Genomic DNA, 25,744 nt, shown 5'->3' with positions numbered 1-25,744 from the left:
CATAGTAAAGTGGATTTGATGGCAAAATTTGAAATCCACAGCAAACCCATAAGTCCCGAAAGATTTCTGATATTCTTCCCATTTACATGCATTGTGCAGGAGTTTGTGGCAGAATCTGTAGAACAGTTTCCCCATTTTGGCCATTATAAAATAAATGACAATCACGTGGCTTCTTGTTTTATATCAAGAATTAGTTTTTCTGCAAAATTTGGTGATCTTTTAGACTTGAGCTGAGAGGGAGAAAACGAATCTTTTTGCGTTTGCTAATCTGTAACACTTATTATGTTCTTCATTTGTACATTTTTCTCTTTTGGACGTTTAGTTTGACGTTCTTTCAGATACGTTTCCGCTAACCATACTGCATTAATTTTACAGAACAAAAGATCGAAGTTGCGTGAGCAAGTTTTGGAGTCTGACCTTACTTGGAAGAAAATAACTCAATTTGTCACTGGCATTGTGGACAAGGAGCATGAAGCAATAAACGAGGGCCTAAAAGAAATATTACAGGCTGCAAAACAGATCGGTAAATTACTTTTTGTTAAAGACAAATTCTTTGAAATTCATGATGTGCTGTGAATTCAACTTGGTAATTTTTCACCTGGCTAGTCAGAGAAGAGGAGAACCTCACTTGATTGTTGTGCCGCGAGTGAATTTCAATCTACTGATCCTTGGTTCAATAATTCAGTCTTAAATATTTACATAAGGGTGACTTTGGGGGCTGTAATTCTCCCAGGTTGTCATTTTTATTGTGGTGCTCATGATTTGGAGTGAAAGGTTTAAGCTATTACAGGGGAGATAGCAGGCATTTATTTAGAGGCCGTTTAAATCAAACACATGTAATATGCCAAAACCATTGTTTTTTCTTCTTCTTTCTTACAGTTGGAACGGACCATGGACAAGAAGCAATCGAAAGTGGAGCTGTGTTCCTTTTCAAGACTTTCTATGATAAGGATTTTGTCAGCCAAGAAGCAACCAAAGCTATCAAACAGATGTTTGGCCCGTTTCCATCGACATGTGCAACCGCAGCTTGTGATGCCACCTATAAAATTGTATCGTTATTGTCTGATGAACAGCTAAAGAAACTTGCACTGATGTTTCAGCAAGACACAGTTGAAGAAACAGTGTCTTTTGGGAGGAATGTGAAATTCTCTCTCGAAATGTATGAACTAGAGGAGACTGAAGACCTACCATTAAATGGTGAATTGGAGATGAATGATCACATCAGCTTGAGCTTCTCAAAACTTGGCCCCAAAGACTGCTTTCTAGACACATCCAAACCAAATCAAAAAGTCGGCAACAGCGACGATGATGGCTATTTTCTCTATGATGAAGTAGAAAAATATGTCTTCCAGAGTTTAGAGACTTCTGTTGGAGGTCCTACGGTTGAAGACTTGTGCAGCACTATATTCGAGATGTTGGCCTCCTCCAAGAGCAACGATGCGCTTCAGAATGAGGTTTGTGAATCTCTTGTGCATTTTCTCTCTTCTCTGTACTTTTTCTGTACTTTCCCACTAGAACCTTAAATTGAGTTACGTTTTCAGAATTTATTATGGGATTATTTAAAGGGATCCATCAACATGAAACTGCAATGCAATCTACACTCAGTGTGTGTAATCTATTAATTTAACCCCTTAAAAGGGTATTGTGGTTATGGCTACTTTCACACTTGCGGCACAGTGATCCGGCAACTGCCTGCCGGATTCGGCAAAACTTATGCCAACTTGATGGCATTTGTAAGACTGATCAGGATCCTGATCCTTCTTACAAATGCATTGAAATGCCGGATCCGTCTTTCCGCTGTCATCCGGAAAAACAGATCCGGCATTTATTTTTTTTCATATTTTTTTTCATTCTGCGCAGACCAGAAGGACTGATCCGGCATTCCGGTATTTTGAATACCGGATCCAGCACTAATACTTTCCTATGAAAAAAATTCTGTCATTTAGAAAAGTGTTCAGTTTTTTGGGCTGGAGATAATACCGCAGATTGCTACGGTTTTATCTCCATCCTGAAAAGTAAAAAAGACTGAACTGAAGACATCCTGATGCATCGTGAACGGATTGCTCTCCATTCAGAATGCATGGGGATAACACTCTTAAGTTCTTTTCCGGTATAGAGCCCCTAGGACGGAACTCTGTGCCAGAAAAGAAAAACGCTAGTGTGAAAGTACCCTAAGTTATCCCCTATCCACGTGAAGACATGGAGGCGGTCCTATCATAGATTGACAGCTATCTCTAAATGCTCACCCATAGGCCCCTTTCACATGAGCGAATTTACCGCGCAGGTGCAGTGTGTGACGTGAACGCATAGCACCCGCATTGAACCCTGACCTATTCATTTCAGTGGGTCTGTGTACATGAGCGTTTTTTTTTTCCACTCATCACTTCTGCATTGCGTGAAAAACGCAGCATGTTCTATATTCTGTGTTTTTCACGAAGTCCTGGCCCCATCTAAGTGAATGGGGCTTTAGTAAAAAACACATTGCATCCCAAGCAAGTGCGGATGCAATGCGTTTTTCACTGATGGTTGCTAAGAGATGTTTGTAAACCTTCCGTTTTTTATCACGCGCGTGAAAAACGCATTGCACCCGCGCGGGGAAAAACTGAACGCAATCGCAGACAAAACTGAATAAACTTGCTTACAAAATAGTGCGAGTTTCACTGAATCCATCACGCTCATGTGAAAGAGGCCATAGAGGGGATGTTGTCAAGGACTGCCTCCTTGACTTCAAAGCCAAGAATAAGCAGGAATTTAAATGAATGACTTTTACTGAATCTTTTCCCATAAAACTGTTTAATAATTTGCTCAGCTCTTCCCGCTCTATAACATGCTGCCTGTAGCTTACATTGCATTTTCATGATAAGTTGTTTACTTTTCCATTCACCACAGCTTTATGAGGGCTAATTTTTGTCGGGACAAGTTGTTTCAATGGCACCATTTTAAGGGGTTGTCTCATCTAAGGGTACTTTCACACTTGCGGCAGAGAGTTCCATCAGGCAGTTCCATCGCCGCAACTGCCTGCCGGTTCCGGCAATCCAGACGCAAATGGATGGCATTTATCAGACGGATGCAGATCCGTCTGACAAATGCATTGAAATACCGGAGCCGTCTCTCCGGAAACACTGATCCGGTATTTATTTATTTTCACAGATTTAAAGGTCTGCGCAAAAGCGGACCGGAAGAACTGGATCCGTCAGTGCGGCAATTTTAATACTAATAGATTTCAATGGAAATTAATGCAGGACCTGGCATTCCAGCAAGTGTTCAGGATTTTGGGCCGGAGAGAAAAATACAGCATGCTGCTGTATTTTCTCCGGCCATAAAACGTAAGATGGACTGAACTGATGCATCCTGAATGGAATGCTCTCCATTCAAAATGCATTAGGATAAAACTGATCAGTTATTTTCCGGTATAGAGCCCCTGTGACGGAACTCAATACCAGAAAAGAAAAATGCTAGTGTGAAAGTACCCGAAGACATTAGGGGCTAGGAACAGGGGCCCCCAAAGTAAACGGGAGAGGAACTTGCAAGAGATTTCACCATTCATTAATCTCTGTGGCAGTTCCGAAAATGGCCTAGGGTTGGCTCGACTATTTCCGGCAGGAATGGAGACGTGGTTTTGCATGTGCAGTGTGTTCACTTCTATGGGACTTCTGGAAACAGCCAAGAGCACTCGTTCAGCTATTTTTGGAACTCCCACAGAAGTGAATAGAGAGCATGCTATGCGTGCGCCATGCAATCTCATTCACTTTGGGGGCTCCATTTTAGAAATAGATGTTGGACCCACACCTATCAGACATTGGTGACATATCCTAGTAATATGCCACTAATGTCTCAGATGACACAACCTGTTTAGTTTACCATTGAAAAACGGGGAAAAAAGTTTGTTATTGAAATAAAAATACATTTTATTTCAATACATTATACACTAAAATTGACATGAAGACCTCATTCTATTGCTCAGTCCAATTCAGACATAACAGTTTTATGTAGTTTTCATTATGCTTTGCTACATAAAAAACAAACAAAACAAAAACCTTTGGGGGAAATTTTTCTTTGTATTTTTTTTCTTTCCATTGTCATAACTTTGTTTTTGTCTGTGTGAGGACTTGCTTTTTTGCAGGTTGAGCTGTGGTTTTTATTGATACATACAACTTTTTCATTACTTTTTATGATTTTGTTTTTTGGCTGGGCAAAGGGACCAAAAAATGGCACGTCACACATTTAGTTTTTAATTTCGCATAGATTTTCCGGTTTTTCATTACAGCAAGGAAATATTCTGCAGCTGGTACTCGTCACTTATGGAGTGAGATCAGCTCATGATTCCACTCCGTACACCTCTCGCGATCCACTGACTTACAATTACGTCAGGAGGCGCAGAGAGGTTAAACTTCTGCTCTTTCTGTGCTTAGGAGTCAAGGGGGTGGTTCTACTTAGTAGTCTACTTCATATATTTTTTTTCTTTTTTGCAGCCCATATGCGGAACCATTTACCTCAATGGGGCTGAAAAAAATAGACTCATTCCGTGCCTGCATGGCCGTTCTGCAAAAAAAATAGAACATGTCCTATTATTGTTTGCATTACGTGCAAGGATAATACTGTTCCAGTAGGGGCCATTCGTTCCATTTCGCAAAATGTGGAATGTACATGGCCGGTATCCATGTTTTGCACACCGCAAAACATCCAACGGTCATGTGCATGAGCCCTTAATCATAAAATCCAGTCTTCATGAACACACTGAAGAACTGCAGGTGATACTTCTTCACAGCAGTGAAGTATGGCTCACCTGTAATGGGAAATCCTACAGTGCTGTGAAGTATCACCTGCGGTTAAATTATACCAGTTAAAAGGGGCTGTTGTACTGCTGCCTAACCCTGTATAGTATGTAAGGCAGTCTTCTTGGGTGATAATCCAGCCTTCTCAAGTGGAGTATTAGGGAACCACACATGGTTACGGCATCCCAACCATGCTGTGTGGTCGGCTGCATCATACACTTCCTAACCGGATCATGACCTCGATATGACAGCACTGTGTGGTCGTACCCTTAGGCTGGTTTCACACGGGTGTTGCGGGAAAAGGTGCGAGTGCATTGCGGGAACATGCACGATTTTTCCATGCGAGTGCAAAACATTGTAATACGTTTTGCACGCGAGTGATAAAAATCGGCATGTTTGGTACCCAAACTTCTTCACAGAAGTTCGGGTTTGGGATTGGTGTTCTGTAGATTGTATTATTTTCCCTTATAACATGGCTATAAGGGAAAATAATAGCATTCTTAATGCAGAATGAATAGTACAATAGTGCTGGAGGGGTTAAAAAAAATATATAATAATTGAACTCCCCTTAATCCACTTGCTCGCGCAGCCCGGCTTCTCTTCTGTCTTCATCTTTGCTGTGTACAGGAAAAGGACCTGTGGTGACGTCGCTCCAGTCATCACATGGTCTTTTACCATGGTGATGGATCATATGATGGACCATGTGATGACTGGAGTGACGTCACCACAGGTCCTTTTCCTGTACACGGCAAACAAGAAGACAGAAGAGAAGCCGGGCTGCGCGAGCAAGTGGATTAAGGTGAGTTAAATTATTATTTATTTATTTTTTAACCCCTCTAGCGCTATTGTACTATGTATTCTGTATTAAGAATGCTATTATTTTCCCTTATAACCATGTTATAAGGGAAAATAGTAATGATCGGGTCTCCATCCCGATCGTCTCCTAGCAACCGTGCGTGAAAATCGCACAGCATCCCCACTTGCTTGCAGATGCTTGCGATTTTCACGCAGCCCCATTCACTTCTATGAGGCCTGCGTTGCGTGATAAATGCACAATATAGAGCATCCTGCGATTTTCACGCAACGTGTGAAAGAGGCCTTAGAGTTCATTACTCCATTTGCATATTTAGAAAAACCAGCAGCTCCCGCTGATGCAGAAAACTGGGTTAGAGGAGGGAAGGGGAAGGGGAAGGGGAGACAACCGAGACATGACAGGACATACTGGTCATCTAAAGGGTGCTGGCTGAAAGTCTGTCACCAAATGTTTACGATGGTGGCATTGCCATGTCAGTGGCAGGGAATATTTGGTTTAGATGACCAAATATAGCCCATTGAGGCAAGAGGGATGTTAGTAGATGTCTTAGTGAGAATGACCTGACTTGTAGCCAAAAGGTTTTAATAATGGGGCCGTCACAAGCAATGGAACAACGGTGGCAGGAATTGGCTGTTATAGTATAGCTTCTTTATTTTATTTTTTTAACCTTTTCCACTACCTATCTAAAATAAAAATAAAAATAAATTGAGCCCATTCTACAACAACTAGCCTTGAACAGTCCAATTACTTCAATTGGCTCCAGGGTCAGTGGGTACCAGGAGAGTATGAATCTCTTTCCAGACCTTGTTGAAGGGCTGGTGTCACGGCGGTGTCACGGCGGTGTCACGATCTTGTTGCTTTGTGTCGTGACACGTTTGCTGTGCTTGCTGGATGCCAGGGGCAACGTGTCGTTTATGCAGCATGTGTGTGCACTGGTTCCTTCCCTATCTGGTGCTGGAGGGGTTAACTACCTGGCTGGCTGTGGCCACTTGGTTTATACTGCATGTGGCCCGTAGGCTGGAGTCAGTTGTCCTCCAGCCTTTGTTGGTGCTGGAGCTTTGCTCATGTCCGGCTTATTCCTTTCTTTTAAATCTCTTTTTATTGCATTAGAAAATAACACATGAAACAGGGGATTACATCTGATATTCCATAGTCAAAAAAGAACGTCACGCAGGGCGTAAATGCATAGTACAGACCGTAAATTACTTTTAGAACAGTCAATGACATATTGGCATTGCTAAACTAGCTGTTGGTAGCCTAGCGATGGAATACAATAATTTTAATCACCTGCATTTGTGCTAAAATGCTTATGAAAGCAATATGAACTTTTTTTATTTTTTTTTTATTTGACACAACCTGTATATAAAAGCTAGAGATTGTGCCTAGAAGTTGTAAGTAAACATAAATAAAAAACTATTAGATACGGACAGGTGGGGAGGGAGAAAAAGGGAAGAGAGGGATGGGAAAGTGGGGGTATGGTCAATGTGCGTCCTGATACATAAATATAGAGGCTACACTGCATATAATATTTCCCTTAAGACTGGGTTACTGTTTCCTCTGTCCGGAAGCTCCTAAAAATCTTCCATGAGTGCCAGATAATATCAAATTTTGTATGATTGCAGAACTCCCAATGGGATATTTTTTATAATCTGTAAATTTGATCCACTTTGGCAATCCATTCAGCAATGGACGGTTGTTTGGTTGACTTCCATGACATTGCTAAGTTCAATCTGGCAGCTGCTATCAGAGAGCGGAGGAGAAGCTTAATATTACTTGGGAGTTCCCCAGGCAGTAGGAGCAGCAGGAAAACCTCAGTTTTTTTTTTTTTGTAGTGATGTAACGAAAAACTTTGTTTATGGTATCTCTAATTTTGAGAAAGGGGAAACTTTGCTACATGTCCACCACATATGAAAGTAGGATGCCGGGTCTGACTTGCATTTCCAACATATGTCAGGCAGGGTATGAGGTATCTATTTTGTGTATTCTTGCTGGGGTCATGTACCACCTAGTAAGAATTTTGAAACCAATTTCTTGAGTGCGTACACATCTTGAAGTGACCTTAGGTGACTTCAGAAGCAGTTTGAGTTGGTTCTCATTAAACTTTGTTTGTAGGTCAGATTCCCAAGCTTTGATAAATGAGAGGTCCAGTGGATTCAGTATATGCTGCGTTAAGAGGTAAAAGAAAGAGAGAGTGTTTTTTTGGGAGGTTTATTTTGATGGGTCATGGATTCAAAACGAGTCAAGGGTCTATTTAGGTCTTCTGTTTTAATAAGATTTTTAAGGGTGCATAGGAGCGTGGAAGAAGACAGAAAGTTAATTGCAAGCATATTTAGAAGAGTCTTAGGTTAGCTTCCTCCATGTTTAGTAAAAGCCCTTGCGAGAGAAGTGAGTGCATAGGTGAGGTAGCAGTGGTTAATTGACCTGTGTCAGAGTTGGCTATATCTCTAACCTGTAGCTGAGGGGTATTTTTTGGTACACATGTATGTATATTGTTGTGATGTTGCCATATGTTCCAGGAATGTAAGGTGAATAGTTTAGGCAATTGGCTAGTTGGTTTAGTGTGTAGTGCGCACGCGCGGGATTTCAAACAGGTTCAGGTATTACGTCAGCGCGGACCGAGGGGTGCGGCTGGGCACCAAGTTAGGAAAGGACATCCCCTTGGGCACCTTATCCACTTCAACCCCCCTAGCTGAAACCCCCTTAATGACCAGGCCACTTTTTACACTTCTGCACTACACTACTTTCACCGTTTATAGCTCGGTCATGCAACTTACCACCCAAATGAATTTTACCTCCTTTTCTTCTCACTAATAGAGCTTTCATTTGGTGGTATTTCATTGCTGCTGACATTTTTGCTTTTTTTGTTATTAATCGAAGTTTAACGATTTTTTTTGCAAAAAAAATGACATTTTTCACTTTCAGTTGTAAAATTTTGCCAAAAAAAACGACATCCATATATAAATTTTTCGCTAAATTTATTGTTCTACATGTCTTTGATAAAAAAAAAGTTTGGGTAAAAAAAAAAAATGGTTTGGGTAAAAGTTATAGCGTTTACAAACTATGGTACAAAAATGTGAATTTCCGCTTTTTGAAGCAGCTCTGACTTTCTGAGCACCTGTCATGTTTCCTGAGGTTCTACAATGCCCAGACAGTACAAACACCCCACAAATGACCCCATTTCGGAAAGTAGACACCCTTAGGTATTCACTGATGGGCATAGTGAGTTCATAGAACTTTTTTATTTTTTGTCATAAGTTAGCGGAAAATTATGATATTTTTTTTTTTTCTTACAAAGTCTCATATTCCACTAACTTGTGACAAAAAATAAAAACTTCCATGAACTCACTATGCCCATCACAAAATATCTTGGGGTGTCTTATTTCCAAAATGGGGTCCCCACAAGTGACATACTGCCCTGGCATTCTAGGGGCCCTAATGTGTGGCAAGTAGTTTGAAATCAAAATGTGTAAAAAATGACCTGTGAAATCCTAAAGGTGCTCTTTGGAATGTGTGCCCCTTTGCCCACCTAGGCGGCAAAAAAGTGTCATACATGTGGTATCGCCGTACTCAGGAGAAGTTGGGGAATGTGTTTTGGGGTGTCATTTTACATATACCCATGCTGGGTGAGAGAAATATCTTGGCAAAAGACAACTTTTCCAATTTTTTTATACAAAGTTGGCATTTGACCAAGATATTTCTCTCACCCAGCATGGGTATATGTAAAATGACACCCCAAAACACATTGCCCAACTTCTCCTGAGTACGGCGATACCACATGTGTGACACTTTTTTGCAGCCTAGATGCGCAAAGCGGCCCAAATTCCTTTTAGGAGGGCATTTTTAGACATTTGGATCCCAGACTTCTTCTCACGCTTTCAGGGCCCCTAAAATGCCAGGGCAGTATAACTACCCCACATGTGACCCCATTTTGGAAAGAAGACACCCCAAGGTATTCAATGAGGGGCATGGCGAGTTCATAGAATTTTTTTTTTTTTTGGCACAAGTTAGCGGAAATTAATATTTTTTATTTTTTTTGTATTTTCTCACAAAGTCTCCTTTTCCGCTAACTTGGAACAAAAATTTAAATCTTTCATGGACTCAATATGCCCCTCACGGAATACCTTGGGGTGTCTTCTTTCCGAAATGGGGTCACATGTGGGGTATTTATAGTGCCCTGGCATTTTAGGGGCCCTAAAGCATGAGAAGAAGTCTGGAATATAAATGTCTAAAACATTTTATGCATTTGGATTCTGTGAGGGGTATGGTGAGTTCATGTGAGATTTTATTTTTTGACACAAGTTAGTGGAATATGAGACTTTGTAAGAAAAATAAAATAAAAATAAAATATCTATTTCCGCTAACTTGTGCCAAAAAAAATGTCTAAATGGAGCCTTACAGGGGGTGATCAATGACAGGGGGTGATCAGGGAGTGTATATGAGGTGATCACCCCCCTGTAAGGCTCCATTCAGACGTCCGTATGTGTTTTGCGGACCCGATCCATGTATCCGTGGATCCGTAAAAATCATACGGACGTCTGAACGGAGCCTGACGGGGGTGATCAATGACAGGGGGGTGATCAGGAAGTCTATATGGGGTGATCAGGGTTCATAAGGGGTTAATAAGTGACAGGGGGGTGGTGTAGTGTAGTTTTGTGGTACTTTACACAGCTACCTGTGTCCTCTGGTGGTCGATCCAAACAAAAGGGACCACCAGAGGACCAGGTAGCAGGTATATTAGACGCTGTTATCAAAACAGCGTCTAATATACCTGTTAGGGGTTTAAAAAATCGCATCTCCAGCCTGCCAGCGAACGATCGCCGCTGGCATGCTGGAGATCCTGTCTCTTACCTTCCGTTGCTGTGAACGCGCGCGCCTGTGTGCGCGCGTTCACAGGAAGTCACGGCTCTCGTGAGATGACGCGTATATGCGTCACTCTGCGCAGAGCTGCCGCCTCGGGACCGCGGATCTGCGTTAGGCGGTCCGGAGGCGGTTATGTAAGTCATTAGCATATCACTAAAATCTATTTTATAAAGAAATAAATCAAGACTATTAGTTAATAAGGGCATAATTTAATACAGCCCAGGGAGACCTACAGGTAGCTATGTTTTACTGTAGGGGGTAAAATGTGGTGACAGAATCCCTTTAAGTCCTCAGATAAAGGTAGTTTTTTGTGCTTTTGTGAGAGCTTTATCTAGAGACACCTGCAGAAAAGATCTTGATAGCTGAAGATCTGAATTCGCCATGGTTTCCTATTTCACTAGCACCTTCTTCTGCTGAATCCTCTCTAGAAGAAGTCCCCAGTTTATTTTCATGTACTCCCGTATTTTTAGAGTTGACATATTTTTACCATTTTGGCAGGCAGACTCAAGAAGTGACAGTGGGAGGTAGCAGGTGGGGAGATCTTTTACATTCCCTCCTGAGGTAGATTTGTCATATTCACCTCTAGGAGGTTAAAAATTGGGCCGCTGGCTCTTCAAGGTATAGAACCTTGTAAAGTTCAGTGTAAGATTGGAAATCTCAAAGTTAGTCCTATACAAAATCTTAACATTTCAAGGTAGATTGCAGTGAAAGTGTGCCTACTTACAGGTGGGCCTGCGGCGTTTATAGCAGAGATGTGCCTCGTGGTGCTCAGGGCATGGATGGCGAGTATACCTTAGGCTGATCGCTTAGTTATACTGGAGGTCCACTGATGGGGACAGCAGGGCGCAGTGCAGGTGAGGAAGTAGGTTATACCCCCAGAGTGCGCACTACGTTTGGTCCTGGCTTTACGGCGTGGCTTGTAGGTCTGTTGCTCGGCAGCAAATCGAGGCCACGGCTTGAGGCTTTTGTAGGCTGTGGTTTGGGATGTTCTCTGATGTGGCCAAAACCTGTCTCAAAATGTGCAGCAGCTCACGCAGTGATGTTTGACGAGTGAATGGCCTGTTTCAAACTTGGCTTTACTGATGAAAATCATTGAGAAAGCAGGCTTTCTGAGGAGCACAGAGATGTGCGTCTTGTTCAGTCAGCAGTTAGCTCTGCCCCCTCCATGTCCGGCTTATTCCATCTGCCGAGTGCTTGAGGGCCACCTTGTTTCACCTATGTCTTCCTGGTGTCTCCTTCCCTTCTGTACCCTGCTTTATGTGTGGTGTAGTTTGTAGGGGTAGGTGTTATGTTTGGTTGTTGTTACATGTCTGGTGGTGTTTGTTGTCCAGCATGTTTGCTAGACATAGTCCTGTCTATCGGTGATTCCTCCGGACAGGGTAACAGGGTTCCACGGAGGAGGAACTACAAGTTTGTATGGAGCTCTGCCTGGGGCCGCCATGCGTCCTGTTTGTATGGGGATCCAGGCAGTAATTGGTGTGCTGGATACCTGGGTGTGGTTGTTTGTACTGTCATGTATTCTGTGTGGGCACCTGTATTCATGCTCTGGTTCCAGTCATTGTGGCTGCAGCAGGTAAGTGTGTTCTGTGTGCTTACCTGCCGATCCAGTAGCTGTATACGGTCTTTACCTTTTCCTTGGCATTTAAGCCGGTTAAGACTCCTGTACTTCAGTGTATTGGAAGAACAGGTCATCTCAGCCCCTTCCCTATTTTTGAAGGATTATCAGGGCGACTCTGGTTCCTGGGTATGAGACTTCCTACCATCCAGGTCCACTCATATGGGTAGGAGTTAAGGCGAGGGTTAGGGAAGCAATAGGAGGTGACCTGCTCTCTTATACCAGTATCTGGCCTAGTTGCTTGTCGGTTTGCCTTACATTGTACGGTGGAAGGAGCAGATTTAAAAATAAAAAAACCTGGGCAGCCCCTTTGAGCAACAGTTCCATGATAGAGACTGTGCTGGCATACTGCATCTCTGCTGCTATTCACTTGAATGAAAGATGAGCTGAAATACTCTGGACTGGCCATTACACCATGGATAGTCTTCTGCTTCTGGCTCTATCCACCTTTGTTTCTAGTGCTGACGGTTGGAAAAAACAGCTGATTGCTAGGGGTGTGGGTTGTCAGGCCCAAACAATCTGAACATCCCCCTTTAATCCCCGTATACATAATTGCAGCACAGTCCAGGTAGAGGAGAAAGTTTCTGTAATATTTCCTCACGGAAAGTTTGCACTCACCCTTGAAGTTTGTTGCCGTGGTCTTCCTTTTGAAATAACAGGACAAATCTCCATTATGTGATATAACGGGCCTTTTTTGTACTCTGCAGGATACAGGATAAGTAACAGAATGCATTTGTGCTGAGAATCTTCTTTGATGACTTGTTTAAGGTGTTATTATTGCTTAGCACATTTCTTCAGCTTAGAGTTATGCCTCTTGGAGTGTGTGACTTTGTGTCATTTTAGAGCGGGATATGATATATGACGGCACGCAAGTGAAATGCAAATGTTGTTGCTTAAGCTTCTGCCAAACTCATTAAAAAAAAAAAAGCCTGTCCTAGAAACAGTCAAGATTTAGGGGACATTAGACTTTGAAAACGACATCAATAAATTTGAAGCATCACAAGTCGAACTTTTTGACCTGCTAAATTTTAGTTTATGACAGTGTGCATGAGATGGTTCAGAAAGTGAGTTGTAATAGGACGTTATGATATGCTATGCTTTCAATTAGTGTTGTCACGTTACCACAATTTTGATTTGGTTTCGATACCAAGAAAAAGTATTGCGATATTAGATATTATTTAATACCACGCACACATGCACATTGTTTGTTTCCGTGTTTTTTTGCGGATAGGATGGGGACCCATTCATTTCACCGTGTGCTGTCTGCATCAGTATGTCCGTTCTGTAGCCCTGCAAAAAAAAAAAAAAAAAAAATAGAACATGTCCTATTCTTGTCCGTTTTAGGCATTGTTACAATGGATCCGCAACAAAAAAAAAAAGGATCTCAATTTGCAGACCGCAAAACACAAACGTTCGTGTGCATGTAGCCTTATTTTCATGTTGCTGGCTCAGCTTTTATTGTGGATAGGGGATAACTTCTAACAACTGCAATACCCCTTCAAAGCGGTTTTCCGAGTTTTTACTACATAATACTCAAAACAGCACTGCTGCCTTCTCAAAACAGCTGATCTGCTGGAGTCCCTGGTTTCGGACCCCCACTGATCAGATACTGGAAAACCTCTTACTCTTTATCTGTTGTTTGCATTTTATAATACTGGTTTACCTGTAACCTTTTCATCATGATAATCACACATAGGCCTATCAGGGCTCCAGACAAAAAAAAATATCAAGGAGCCATTGGCTCCTAACCTCAAAAATTTAGGAGCTAAATTTAAATTTTGTCGCCAAATTAAAAATACATATAATTACAGTATAATAAAAAAAAAAAACACACGTGTTACTGAGGGTTGTCACGATACCAAAATTTTGACTCTATTTCGATACCATAAAAAAGTATTGCGATACTCGATACCACTTGAAAAAAATAAAACGCCAAAAAAAGCTGCGTGCATTCTAGATTTTATGGAATGTCTGGACCATAATAGAACAGTCCTAACCTAATTTTTGTTGGGACAAGGTGACAAAAAAATGGCATATTGCACGTTTAACTTTTCTTTTTCTCTGTCACGGCGTTCACCTTATAGGAGATATTTTTAAATATTTTAATAATTTGCACTTTTTCGGGCGTGGCGATATGTAATTTTTTTTATTGTTTATATATTTTATATGTAAAATCGGGCCAGGGGGGTGATTTAAACGTAATATTTTGGTGTTTTTTTTTTTTTTACTTTTTATTTAATTTCTATTTCAGGGTGATTAGGATTTTACACATCCTCCCTGCTGCTCCGTTCTCTGTGCACACAGCAGCAGGGAGCCGACTATGGCAGCCAGGGCTTCAATAGCGTTCTGGCTGCCATGATAACCGATCGGAGCCCCAGGATTACACTGCTGGGGCTCCGATCGGAACTGCCACCAGTGACGAGGAGGGGAGAGGGGACCCTGTGGCCACTGCACCACCAATGAATATAGTTTATGCTTAATACAAACGCAGGCTGCGGTGCGGGTGCCGGACATATCCCATACCCGACACCCAGCCTCTATGACTGCGTGCTGCGATCTGCCGCTATTAACCCCTCAGGTCCCCCCCCCCCCCCCCAATGTAGCGTGAAAATGTCAGTGCATCCTATGGGGTGAATACTAATGAGTGCTCATTAATATAGGAGGACTGGGAAGCGGTGAATGCAGTGCTCCCTGGGCTCTGTACTCGCCTCCTCCTGGTCCTCAGCCACTTTCTGTGGTGTGATTGTGCAGCGTCAGCGCTCTTTGACCTCACGCTGTGCGAAGTCAGACAATGCAGCGTGCGGCAGGGAGGACAAGGTCTGATCAGAGGTCTCATAAAATATAAATATATATATCTTTTTCTTATTTTCCTCCTCCAAAACCTAGGTGCGTCCTATGGGCAAAATGCAGTAATTTCTTTCAGGCTTAAGAAGTTGCTGTACTGTTCATTTTAAGAAAAAGTGTGTTTACAAAAGATTGTGGAATCTCGATACAGTTATAATAGGATGAATTCTTATTTCAGATAGAGTCTGTATTCAGTAATATAGAAAGTATATAGAAAATAGAGATTTTGTATCATCTCTTTGAGGCTCTGCTTCCATTTGGCCATTGGTGAGATCAGGGAGTGACGTTCGACTTCCTACCGATCCCTGTTCCAGTTTGTTTAATAGGTGATGGAGGGAGAGGAGGTTATTATTTATTTTTCCATAAACTTTGTTCATGGGGCCTAAAGCTGGAAGTAATCCATTCTCTAGACAGCGTATCTTTGTATTCTGTAGTATTACATTTATTATGTAAATTGTCGTGTCCATATCCTCTAATGGGGTCCTCCACCAAACAGTCTGTGAGCCAGAGCTGAGGCCCTGTGCATACCTGCATTGTATTAGCAGCCATTCATTCGGATGGCCACCATGTAGACTTCGCAGCACTGTAATTTAATCACATGCTGATTGCCAAACAGAAGCTGGACTTGTTGAGCTGTACTGGTTATGTTTAAAAGGAATTGTGAGATCTACACTGTCATATATCTTGGTCTAATGAAATTACACATGACCCGTCATTTATTTATTTTTTTATCCAAAAGTTTAAATCGCTGATATAATTCCTATCGAAGACTTTTCCGTTGTGATACAGAAAGGTCTGAGGGCTTCCAGAACACTGTTGGATTGTGTGCTCTCCTGCTTCCCTGAATTCTCACTTTAGTTAGTGACTTTCTCCTTCCACTTTGGTTCAGCAGGGTTAGACTGCAGTGTTATCCTCCATCCCATTCCCAATCCTGCGGGAATCCATTTTTCTTTAGTATTTTCACTTTGTCCTTCTTGATATGTGTATTTTCCTTTCCCCTACTTGCACTCTTGTGCAAATGTTTATCTTTTATTTATATTAGAATAGTTTCAAAAGGCTTTTCATCATGAATGGAGGAAATACTGTAGACGTTATACCTCAGGGGTGTAGAAAGTACTGTAGACTTTAGGAGCCAGTGAGACCAAGCTGAGAGCCAGTAGTGAAGTTTTCTTGTTTTGAGGTAAGAACTTTCATGGACATCAACATAAAATAACACAAAAAAGGGAGTTATGAAAAACAGATCCCAAGAAGTGTTAGCCATTTTATACATCCTCCACCAATTGTTAAGTTTTCTCTTGTGCATTCAGATAAGATATGTAGTTGTAACTCCCACCAAGCCAAGATTATATTTTTCTGCTTTATAGGGCAGTAGCACTGTTCTTTTCACAGCCTTTCCTTGTGCTTGGTCATAAACAGTGATCTCATGCCTATGTGCAGCTGCTAGGCAATGGAACCCAATCTGTCAAGCACCCAACAAACAGTTCCTGTGTTGATATTGCATTATTAGGTTGTTACTATTTCAGTGAAAGTGATCATGGAAGAATTGAAGCTGGTTTGACATTGCCTGCAGCCAATTCATGGCTGCAGTGGTGACCAGATCCCCTTGCGTCATGTGACCATTTATCATGCCGTAAGGGGAGTCGGTCACCTCCGCAGCCAGTGATCGGCTTCAGGCCGTGTTGAACCAGATGTTTTCTGTGAGGATCATCACAGGTTGGGACAGGAATGTGTGGGAGCCAGCGCTAGAAAGCAGACAAGTAAGCTTCCCTTTACAGGTCTTGGCAAGTGGGGAGGGGTTTGTGGAAAGCTTTTAGATCTTCCTATCCACCCCCCATGAATCCGAATAAAGACAAAACGGCACAGTAAAGGGAGCTATGGTGTTTTCATCTCACAAGTTACAGGAACAACAGGGCTTGTTGTACTACACTGTTCCACTCAGCTTTTTCCATAGTTCGGACCACCTTTGGCTGCCATATCCATGTTGGGAATATTCTAGAGATAGGTGCAACCCATATGCTATGAATATTTCATAAATTTTTGGCATGGGAATACTTCTTTAAATGGGTTAGCCTATAATGCCCTCCCCCATATGCCCCGGCCCCTCGTCCTGGTCTTATCTTGCTTCCCGGCACCAGCGTCACTTCTGATGCCGGCACAGCCGCCGCTGCATTGCGACCAGGGGTGGGGGACAGCAAACAGCAGGCCGTGATGGGAACGAGCCTCCCTAGCATTACGGGTGACGCTAGGGAGGCTCATTCCCATTGCTGTGCTGGGACACTGTCAGACACATAGGTTATTGATATTGTGCGATGTGTGCTATGTTTTGGTTGTTATTATATTTATAGTTATTTAAAACCTACTCTTTCACACACATTTTAGTTGTTATATGTGTTGTATGTGTTTTCAGAAAACCAGATGGTACTCTTTGTAATGCCTTCAAAATGTGTGAATAGCTATTTTTAGGGAGCAAAATGCAAGTCCTAGTGATGGACAGCTATCCCTGTGGATTAATTATCCGTCTTCTCTCCAAATCCAATTGACTGATTAATCAAAGACAAAAAAATGCAATAAAATAGAATTCTTAATGCGGTATAACTGCATTTCCTTTATTCTGGATGCTTCCCATTAACAATAATAGATAAACAGCAGTTTTACATGTATATGAAACGCTGCAGAATCGAGCCCCATAGGTCTAAAAAGCAGTCAGAATCTATTAAGATAACAGCCCACAGAAGAGCAACTTGTGTGCATCACGTAAAAGCTGCTGAAGCTCTAAATGCTACTGTAATAGATGTTTTACAGTATCGCCAGCCGGTTTTATTGGACAAACTGTAATTGGGAACCCAGTGCACCCAATTTTATGACATGAAAGCTGTGTATATACAAGCGTGGCTTTTTACTGAGCTGGCTTCATTTCATATAAGAAGACGGCTTTAGCATTTTTAGTTACCAGTACAAACACATACCAGCCAGACAGCTGTTTTTAATCTTTCCGTATAAAAATCATTTGGTGTCCTAGTGTTGGTATTTTTTTTTTTGCAGAAAGCCAAGACTGCATTTCCACATGCACAAGTATTTCCATAGATAAAGGACATAATGAATATACAGCCATCATTAAGCACAGTGGGAGCTGTATAAGGTTAGGTTTACAGGACGTATATAGTATACTTCTGGAGTGCCAATTATGGAGAACTGATTAACCCCCAGTCGCAACTTAAAAGTATCCACAGGGTGTTCTTGCCATTAAAAATATGGAAATTTAACACACACCATTTTGAGTTTTTAGAAGTTATCTGTTGGGAAACGGATACAGCACAGCTGTCATGGCTCCATTATAAACTAAAGCCATGATGGTAGTGTGAACAGCTCTAAAAGCCATCTTTCACGAGTAGCCTGTAGGCATAACCTATCTACAAAAAGCAAAATGTGCCAAAAAATGAATGAAAGGAGTAAAATATTGATTTCCTGTCCTCAGGATAGGTCATCAGTACCAGAACGATGGGCAGTTCAGTTGCTTGACAGGGATGCAGCACTGTACGTTACTCTAGGTGCACATCTGCGTTGTGAAATCCAGCATGCATGACATTGTGTGGCTGAAAGCTGGCATTTATGCCAGGAAGTGGTCGGATCCCATAAGAGTTTGAAGCGTAATCTGGCTATGTTGGATACGGTGAACTGATACGGTGGCAGGCTTTCACAACTCAAATGTGAACGTAGCCTTGTATAGTTCCTTGAATTTACAGTTGTGTTCAAAATAATAGCAGTCAGACATCACTTACCTTATCAATCACTGTTTTTGGTAGAAATGATTTCTCTACATGGCAAATAATTTACTAGCAGGTGTAGTAGAGTAATAGAAACCCAACAGTCATGACATGCATGCTGCTGATTCTCTGTAATTCATTCACTTATTGAAAGGGGCATGATCAAAATAAAAGCAGTGTGGAGTTCAATGAGTGAGGTCATTCATTCATTTGAAAAACAGTTGGCAATTATTGCTCTTATTTAAGGAAGGAAGGCAGCAAATGTTGTACATGCTGGTTACAGTGCATTTCTCTCTGAAATTCTGAGGAAAATGGGTTGTTCCAGACATTGTTCAGAAGAACAGCATGCCTTGATTAAAAAGTTGATTGGAGAGGGGAAAACATATAAAGGAGTGCAGAAAGTGATAGGCTGTTTAGCTAAAATTATGGAAAATGCTTTAAAATGACAACTAAAACCTGAAAGATGTGGAAGAAAGCAAAAAACTACCATTCAAATGGATAGAAGAATAGCCAAAATGGCAAGGCCAGCAATCCGCTCCAGGAAGATCAAAGAAGGTCTAAAGTTACCTGTGAGTACTGTTACAATTAGGAGACTCCTATGTGAAGCCAAGCTATCTGCAAGAAGCCCCCCACAATGTCCCACTGTTGAAAAAGACGTGCTGAAGAGGTTACAATTTGCCAAAGAGCACATTGACTGGCCTAAAGAGACATTTTGTGGACTGATGAAAGTAAGATTGTTCTTTTTGGGTCTAGTGGCCGGAGACAGTTTGTCAGACGACCCCCAAACACTGAATTCAAGCCACAGTATACTGTGAAGACAGTGAAGCATGGTGGCACCAGCATCATGATATGGGAATGTTTCTCATACTACAGTGTTGGGTCTATTTATCGCATACCAGGGATCATGGATCAGTTTGAATACATCAGAATACTTGAAGAGGTCATGCTGCCTTATGCTGAAGAGAAAATGCCCTTGAAATGGGTGTTTCAACAAGACAACGACCCCAAACACACTAGTAAACGTGCAACATCTTGATTCCAGACCAACAAGATTGACGTTATGGAGTGGCCAGCCCAATCTCCGGATCTTGATACAATAGAAAACTTGTGGGGTGACATAAAAAATGCATTTTCTTAGGCAAAACCAAGAAATAGAGAAGAACTGTGGAATGTAGTCCAATCATCCTGGGCTGGAATACCTGTTCACAGGGGCCAGAATGTTGGTTAACTCCATGCAACACAGATGTACAGCAGTTCTCAGAAACACTGGTTATACAACTAAATATTAGTTACGTGATTCAAAGGAAAGCAAAATCTTCAAACATTTTTCATTTTATATAGTGAATGTTTGAGTTTGTAAAGAAGAATACAAACTGCAATTTTTTTGAACAGTCTAATATTAACTTTTCTTCAAATTATTATTTTTCTTTAGAGGAACAACACAAATTTGATATATTTTTCTTCATGTTTTGATTTGGAATAGAATGTGGAGTGTTCCCAATGCATTTGTGTGTATGGAAATTAAAGCTATTAGAAGGATTTTGAGCTTTAGTCACTTTTTTAAACACACTGCTATTATTTTAAACACAACTGTATCTGAGCTGAACACAGGCCATATAACTGACAAATCTTCCATCACTGGCCTAGGGACTGTTACTCTCCCCGGAGTGCCATGGCCTCTGCAAACAGCCAGTCAGTGAGGGTGCCAAGAGTTGATTCCCACACTGATCTGATATTGATGACCTGCCCGAGAATAGGTTATCAATATTTTACTCATAGAAAACCACTTCAAGTTCGGCTGCTTTTCTGCCTTTTTGTCTTGTGAAAGTGCATTTCACTTTGTAATTCTATGTTGTATTATTTAATACTGTGTTTAATAGATTTTTCTGGGATAAGCATGGCCATCAATAACACATTAGTAGGGGTCTATCTGGCTGGGGCACTCGTGCCAGCGCTGTAGCCTCTTCAGTGTATATCTTCGTCCATCTGTGTTCACACAGTCCACTTAGTAGTTGCAGTGCATGATATTGTAGCCTTGCCCCCTTCCCTTTAATGGGACTAAAATGCAATACACTTCACAGCTGCTCCTGTATGTGTGATGTGCAGGTAGAGGAAGACGTTGTTTATGGCTTGAGATGCCCCTGTAGCATGTGGTACATAGTACAAAGAGAGAGATACGGATAAGACTTAATGAACAGAAATCAAATATAAAGAGAGATATGGAATCTGCAGATGGCAAAAAAGAAGAAAAGGATAAAAATAAGTATCAAGAGACTACATTGTTGCAACACTGTCAAGAAAGGAAACCTAAATGAAATGAAATGGGTAATATTAGCATATATGAAGCCTAGAGAAACTCCTGAAGATAATAAATGTAGATTATTGCAACATGAGATTAGGTGGATTATAAAAATGGAAACTTTAAAACCAAAGGGGTTAAATGACATCTGTAATTTTAAAGTATTTTTGTGATATGGTCATTGTGTAACTAAATGAATAGTTTTTAAATAAGGATAGAAACTTGAAACAGACTACGCCCATACCTTGGAATATTTAAGGTCTGTGGTTACACCTGATCTTCACGCATGAGTAAGGGGACATGACCCCCAAAACGTTTAAAAAAACAAAATAAAACAAAAAAACTGAAGGAAATAGACTGGAGTCTAGGCCTCAAAGTTAAGGGAAAGGGATGGTGACCTCCTAGAAATCCCTAGACCTCTCCCTGACTCCTGCCAATATGAGTAGACCCTTTAGGTGGAAATACTCATACACCGGAACCTTATCCCTGGAGACCCTGGAAATCCCTAGGAGTGGTGGCAGGGAATGAGACTACTGGTTCCTTACCAGATGAAGGAACTAGCGTCTCCCTGAGGCCTAGAAAACCACAAACGCAAGTGAACAACAAAATGCAAAACAAAATACACTTAGCTTAAAGAAGAATGGAGGAGCAGGAGATCCAAAGGAACAACCTACCAGCTCAACCAACTCCAGCAGGAAATATCATGGGAAGCAGTGTGAGTCAGAACTAAATAGAGCCTCAGTAAGCTGCACGTGACAAGGGGTGTGGTCATTGCCAAACCACAACACTGCAAGATGAAAACCGAGAAACTGTCAGATACCTTCACGTGCCACCAGTCTCTCGGATCTTCTCACCTCTGTCATGGAAGGGACCTTGACAGTACAGTATTCTAACAACGTTTTATGCGAATCGACTTTGGATGTTTCATCCGAAGTAGATTCGCTCATCCCTAATTATTTACATATAATATCACTTTCCAGTCCAATAATGATAAATTTAGACGACATAGAGAGACATGTAATTATAATATTGATAGTGATAATACTAGTGATCCCTCTCGTTGCCTTCTGCACCATGGGGTTTCATACATATATGATGAAGGGTCACTCAGACAGAGAAGGTACCGTACTCGCTTTATGGCAGTGATTGCCTTTGCTAGACATGCTCAGTAACTTGGACTTGGCTAAGAAGTAAAAAAAAAAAATTACTTGAGCTCTGAACCTGCCACCACACTGCCTCAGTAAACTGGATGTAGTAGTGACATGGCAAGAAGACAGCAGAAAAAAAATAATAATAATATATATATATTATCCAGAAAATCTGCGGCACTCTGGTAAGTTAAGAGCAATTGATTCCTTTAATCACCCGTGCGGTGCAATGTTTCGGCTCAGAACTAGAGCCTTTTTCAATATACACACATATATACGGGCAGCTGGACACCTCAGAAGTACACAGTGCCCGTTTTGGAAGTGGTCAGTGTTGTCAAGTGCAACCACTCCTATGACATCACTAAAATACAGCAGAAATTAAGAAACTGTAATATCGCCATATTGATGATTTTTAATACCGCGGGTATATGGTAGATACCAGTATATTGCCCCACACTAGCAGTTTTGGGATCCCATGGGGAACTTTTCAGTATGCATTGTTGATTTGATTTAATATTTTATATGTTAAACAGAATTAACAGATTTCTGACTATTGTCACAAATCACCCTTGTAAAAAACTGTAATATTCTTGGCTCTTAATTTCTATCCCGTGTTCTCTTGCGGTGTCGTGTTCACGTGGGAGGCCTGATGGTGTGGCTTTGGAAGCTCCTTGTTGACCACATCAGTGATGCCCCAATCAATGTTGTCACTGGTACCAGTGATTGCCTCTGTCGCCATGTGTCCATTACAGGCTTATGTAAACCTCATGTAAAATCTGCATCTTCTAGTCTCCTTTCGATTCCCTTTATAAAGAAATAGAAAATGTAAAATTTCCACCATTTCAAATACATCTGCCGGACAGAGTAGAAACGAAATTACAAGCACATTAAATAGAAATATTAACTATACCTAATTAAGAAGAGATGGAATGGCAACAAATGACTGCTCAGAACCCTGAAAGTAATGAAACAATACTATGAAACGTGTAAGTGAAATGTAGCTTATAATTGAATGTAATTGCTTATGTGTTCCCTTCCCTTTCTGATGTGTCAGAAAACAAAGCCTTTTTAATTTAGGCACTTGTTTCATTGATCCCCAGAGACACTGCATAAATCATTCAGCTTTTGAAGCGTCTTCAAGAAACATTGGATTTTAGGGTCTTTTTACATTTCACTTAAGTACACAATACACTTGAGAGCAAAAGGAAATGCCAGCTAAATGCACTGCTGATGTAGCTATGCATTGAAATCTGTCCACTAGAGTCTCTATTGGACGGACTGAAATGCGTAAGTTATAAGAAAGGAAAGTTTTGTACTAAAAAGAAATTACCATTGGAAAGATCATGGCATGGCCGGTATTTTGGAGTAAAAGTTGTGCAGAAAGTGTTCAGTATTCTAAACAGTGTCTACCCATTTCTGTCTTTTTTGCGGTTTTCGGTGGAAATGGTGCACCTTGTTTATAAAGCACATGCACCACTTTCTTTGCCAAAATGTCGGCTAACTACAGCTCAGACCCGGAGAATGTTTAAGAAACAAATTGCAGGAAAAATATCCACAGATCATGCAGCAAATGTTCAAATCTGTGGTGTGATGTGAACCACTGTGGTACGGCGGTGGGGAGGAAATCTGCATCAAAATCTGCCAAATAGTGACGCCTTTCCTGTGTTTATTGTGGATTTGTTGTAGAATTCTCTGCGGCAAACTGAACTTGTGTGAACATAAGCATAGCCTAAGGTGAGACGTCTCAGTCATCATGAAAGAAGTAATATATGGTGTATTTCTCTGTGACCGTGTGAGGAAAGTACACTAGATGGCCTTTAGATTAAATTAGTGGGTGCCAATTCTCTGGTGGCCATGCACATTAGATAGCTGTTGAGTGAGCGACCCCTACGCATTCATATGTTTCCATAGGGGTTAGTGGAGTACTCCTTGAAATCCAATATACCCTACCCTTCTGTCCCTCAATATCTGGTATCAAAGGAACTTTTAACATCCCATACAGTGTTCCCCAAAGTGTCTTTCCAGCTATTGCAACACTACAACTCCCATCATACCCCAGCAGCCTGTGATTATCCTGCATCATGGGAGTTGTAGTTTTGCAACAGCTGGAGAGCCACTTGTTTGAAATCACTGACATTTACGTTAGATAGTCAAATGGTACTGCTGAAATATGTAGGTTCAGCCAACATTCATCTTGTGTGTGGCCACCTTTGAGATAGGCCATCAACGTTTTATTGGTGGGGGTCTGTGGAACCATGCTGATCGCAATGGTTTGCAACGATCTTGCCAGCATATCTGCTCCTGCATTGGCTCCACAGGTTGAGAGAGGTTTTAATTCTCGGAAAGCCCTTTAAGGATGTAATATTCATACGTCTCGTCAATTGGCCTGACATCTGCTTTGTTCCTTCACTACATGACTACTGCCTTGTAACCTGTATCAGAAGTGAATACAATGTGTCAGTGTTCACTGGTTTATATTACTTCAAATCGGAAAGTAAAGTTGACATCGAAATGAATTATACTTTCTGCCCCCGAGGAGCCCATTTTCTGTACATGTTTCATTAGAAGCACCATGTGGATCTACATGTATGTGGATGTACCGCACTGTTGTGCTTCATCTTTGCCTTAACAAAATACTGTTGGCGCGGTTTCTTCCAGGTAATGGCTTTGGGAGTAATTAATAGCTTTTATTTTGAGGCACCTTATTTGTTAACTACTTTAACAATGCCAAAGCCAAGGTCACTTTACAACTTAATTAAGACTCCTTGTAATGGGAGGATTATTTATTTCTGTATGCTATAATTAATTCAGTGGGCCGTACATAAGGTTAAAAGCAGGTACTTGAGGATTTAAAAGCTCACTCGACATTTTGCTTTCACGAGCGAGCACATTAATTGACAGGTTACCAATGCTGCGGGCAGATGCTAGTTTTGATTGCATCGCTGCAGAGAAGCAATTTCTCGGTTGTAATTTCACTGGGATAAAGTGTTATTATTGAAGCTTATAACTTGTTTCAGTACATATTAGACAAGTAAATTGATTTGAAAAGAAACCACAAGACAGTCTTCCTCTCCGCGTATCTATCACTAATCACAAGGCTTATACTTGGCCTCCCAAGGGGAGGTCTTGTAAAGCGTGTTCAGATCATGCCTCAGAAGCGTGGCGTGTTGCTCTCTTTTAATTTGTCTGAAGTGCCTCCTTCATTCTATGTTCCCATATCTGGATTGATATGTCTGTGCACAGTAATGCATATGGATATGGCAATAAAAAATAATTTTATTTCAAGTGATATAGCACCAGGAAATTCACTGATAAACCAGGCACGATGCCTTGTAGGGCTCAGCTGAATGTAATCCATGACTTAATTTTGGAGGAAAATAAAATGAGCATTTAAGTGCCCCGAGGGCAGGCCCAAGCCTCTCTGTGCCCGGTTGCTCCTCCTTCTGGCACTGTCAATCAAGAAGAGGGGGATGGTAGAGGAAGCATGGGTGCACAAAGTGGCTTTGACCCTCCCTCTCTGCACTTAACTGCTCATTTGCATACAGTGAACAAAAAGGGTTAATAGACCCCAAATATTCCCTCTATTGTGTCCCCCTATTGCAATTCAAACATGGCTTTTATTAAA

General features: G+C 41.3%; 1 protein-coding gene across 1 annotated transcript in view; it reads left to right on the top strand.

Annotated features, from left to right (window-relative positions):
- ASCC3 (activating signal cointegrator 1 complex subunit 3) overlaps positions 1-25,744 on the top strand; it is a 670,136-nt gene that overhangs the window by 36,291 nt on the left and 608,101 nt on the right. Inside the window, exons 3-4 of the mRNA XM_044289192.1 lie at positions 376-523; positions 880-1,454. Coding sequence (XP_044145127.1) covers positions 376-523; positions 880-1,454 — 723 coding nt within the window. The remainder of the gene's footprint in view (positions 1-375; positions 524-879; positions 1,455-25,744) is intronic.

The sequence above is a fragment of the Bufo gargarizans genome, chromosome 4 (genome assembly GCF_014858855.1).
Source record: "Bufo gargarizans isolate SCDJY-AF-19 chromosome 4, ASM1485885v1, whole genome shotgun sequence".
NCBI lineage: Eukaryota > Metazoa > Chordata > Amphibia > Anura > Bufonidae > Bufo > Bufo gargarizans.
This window is presented reverse-complemented; position numbering and strand designations above follow the sequence as displayed.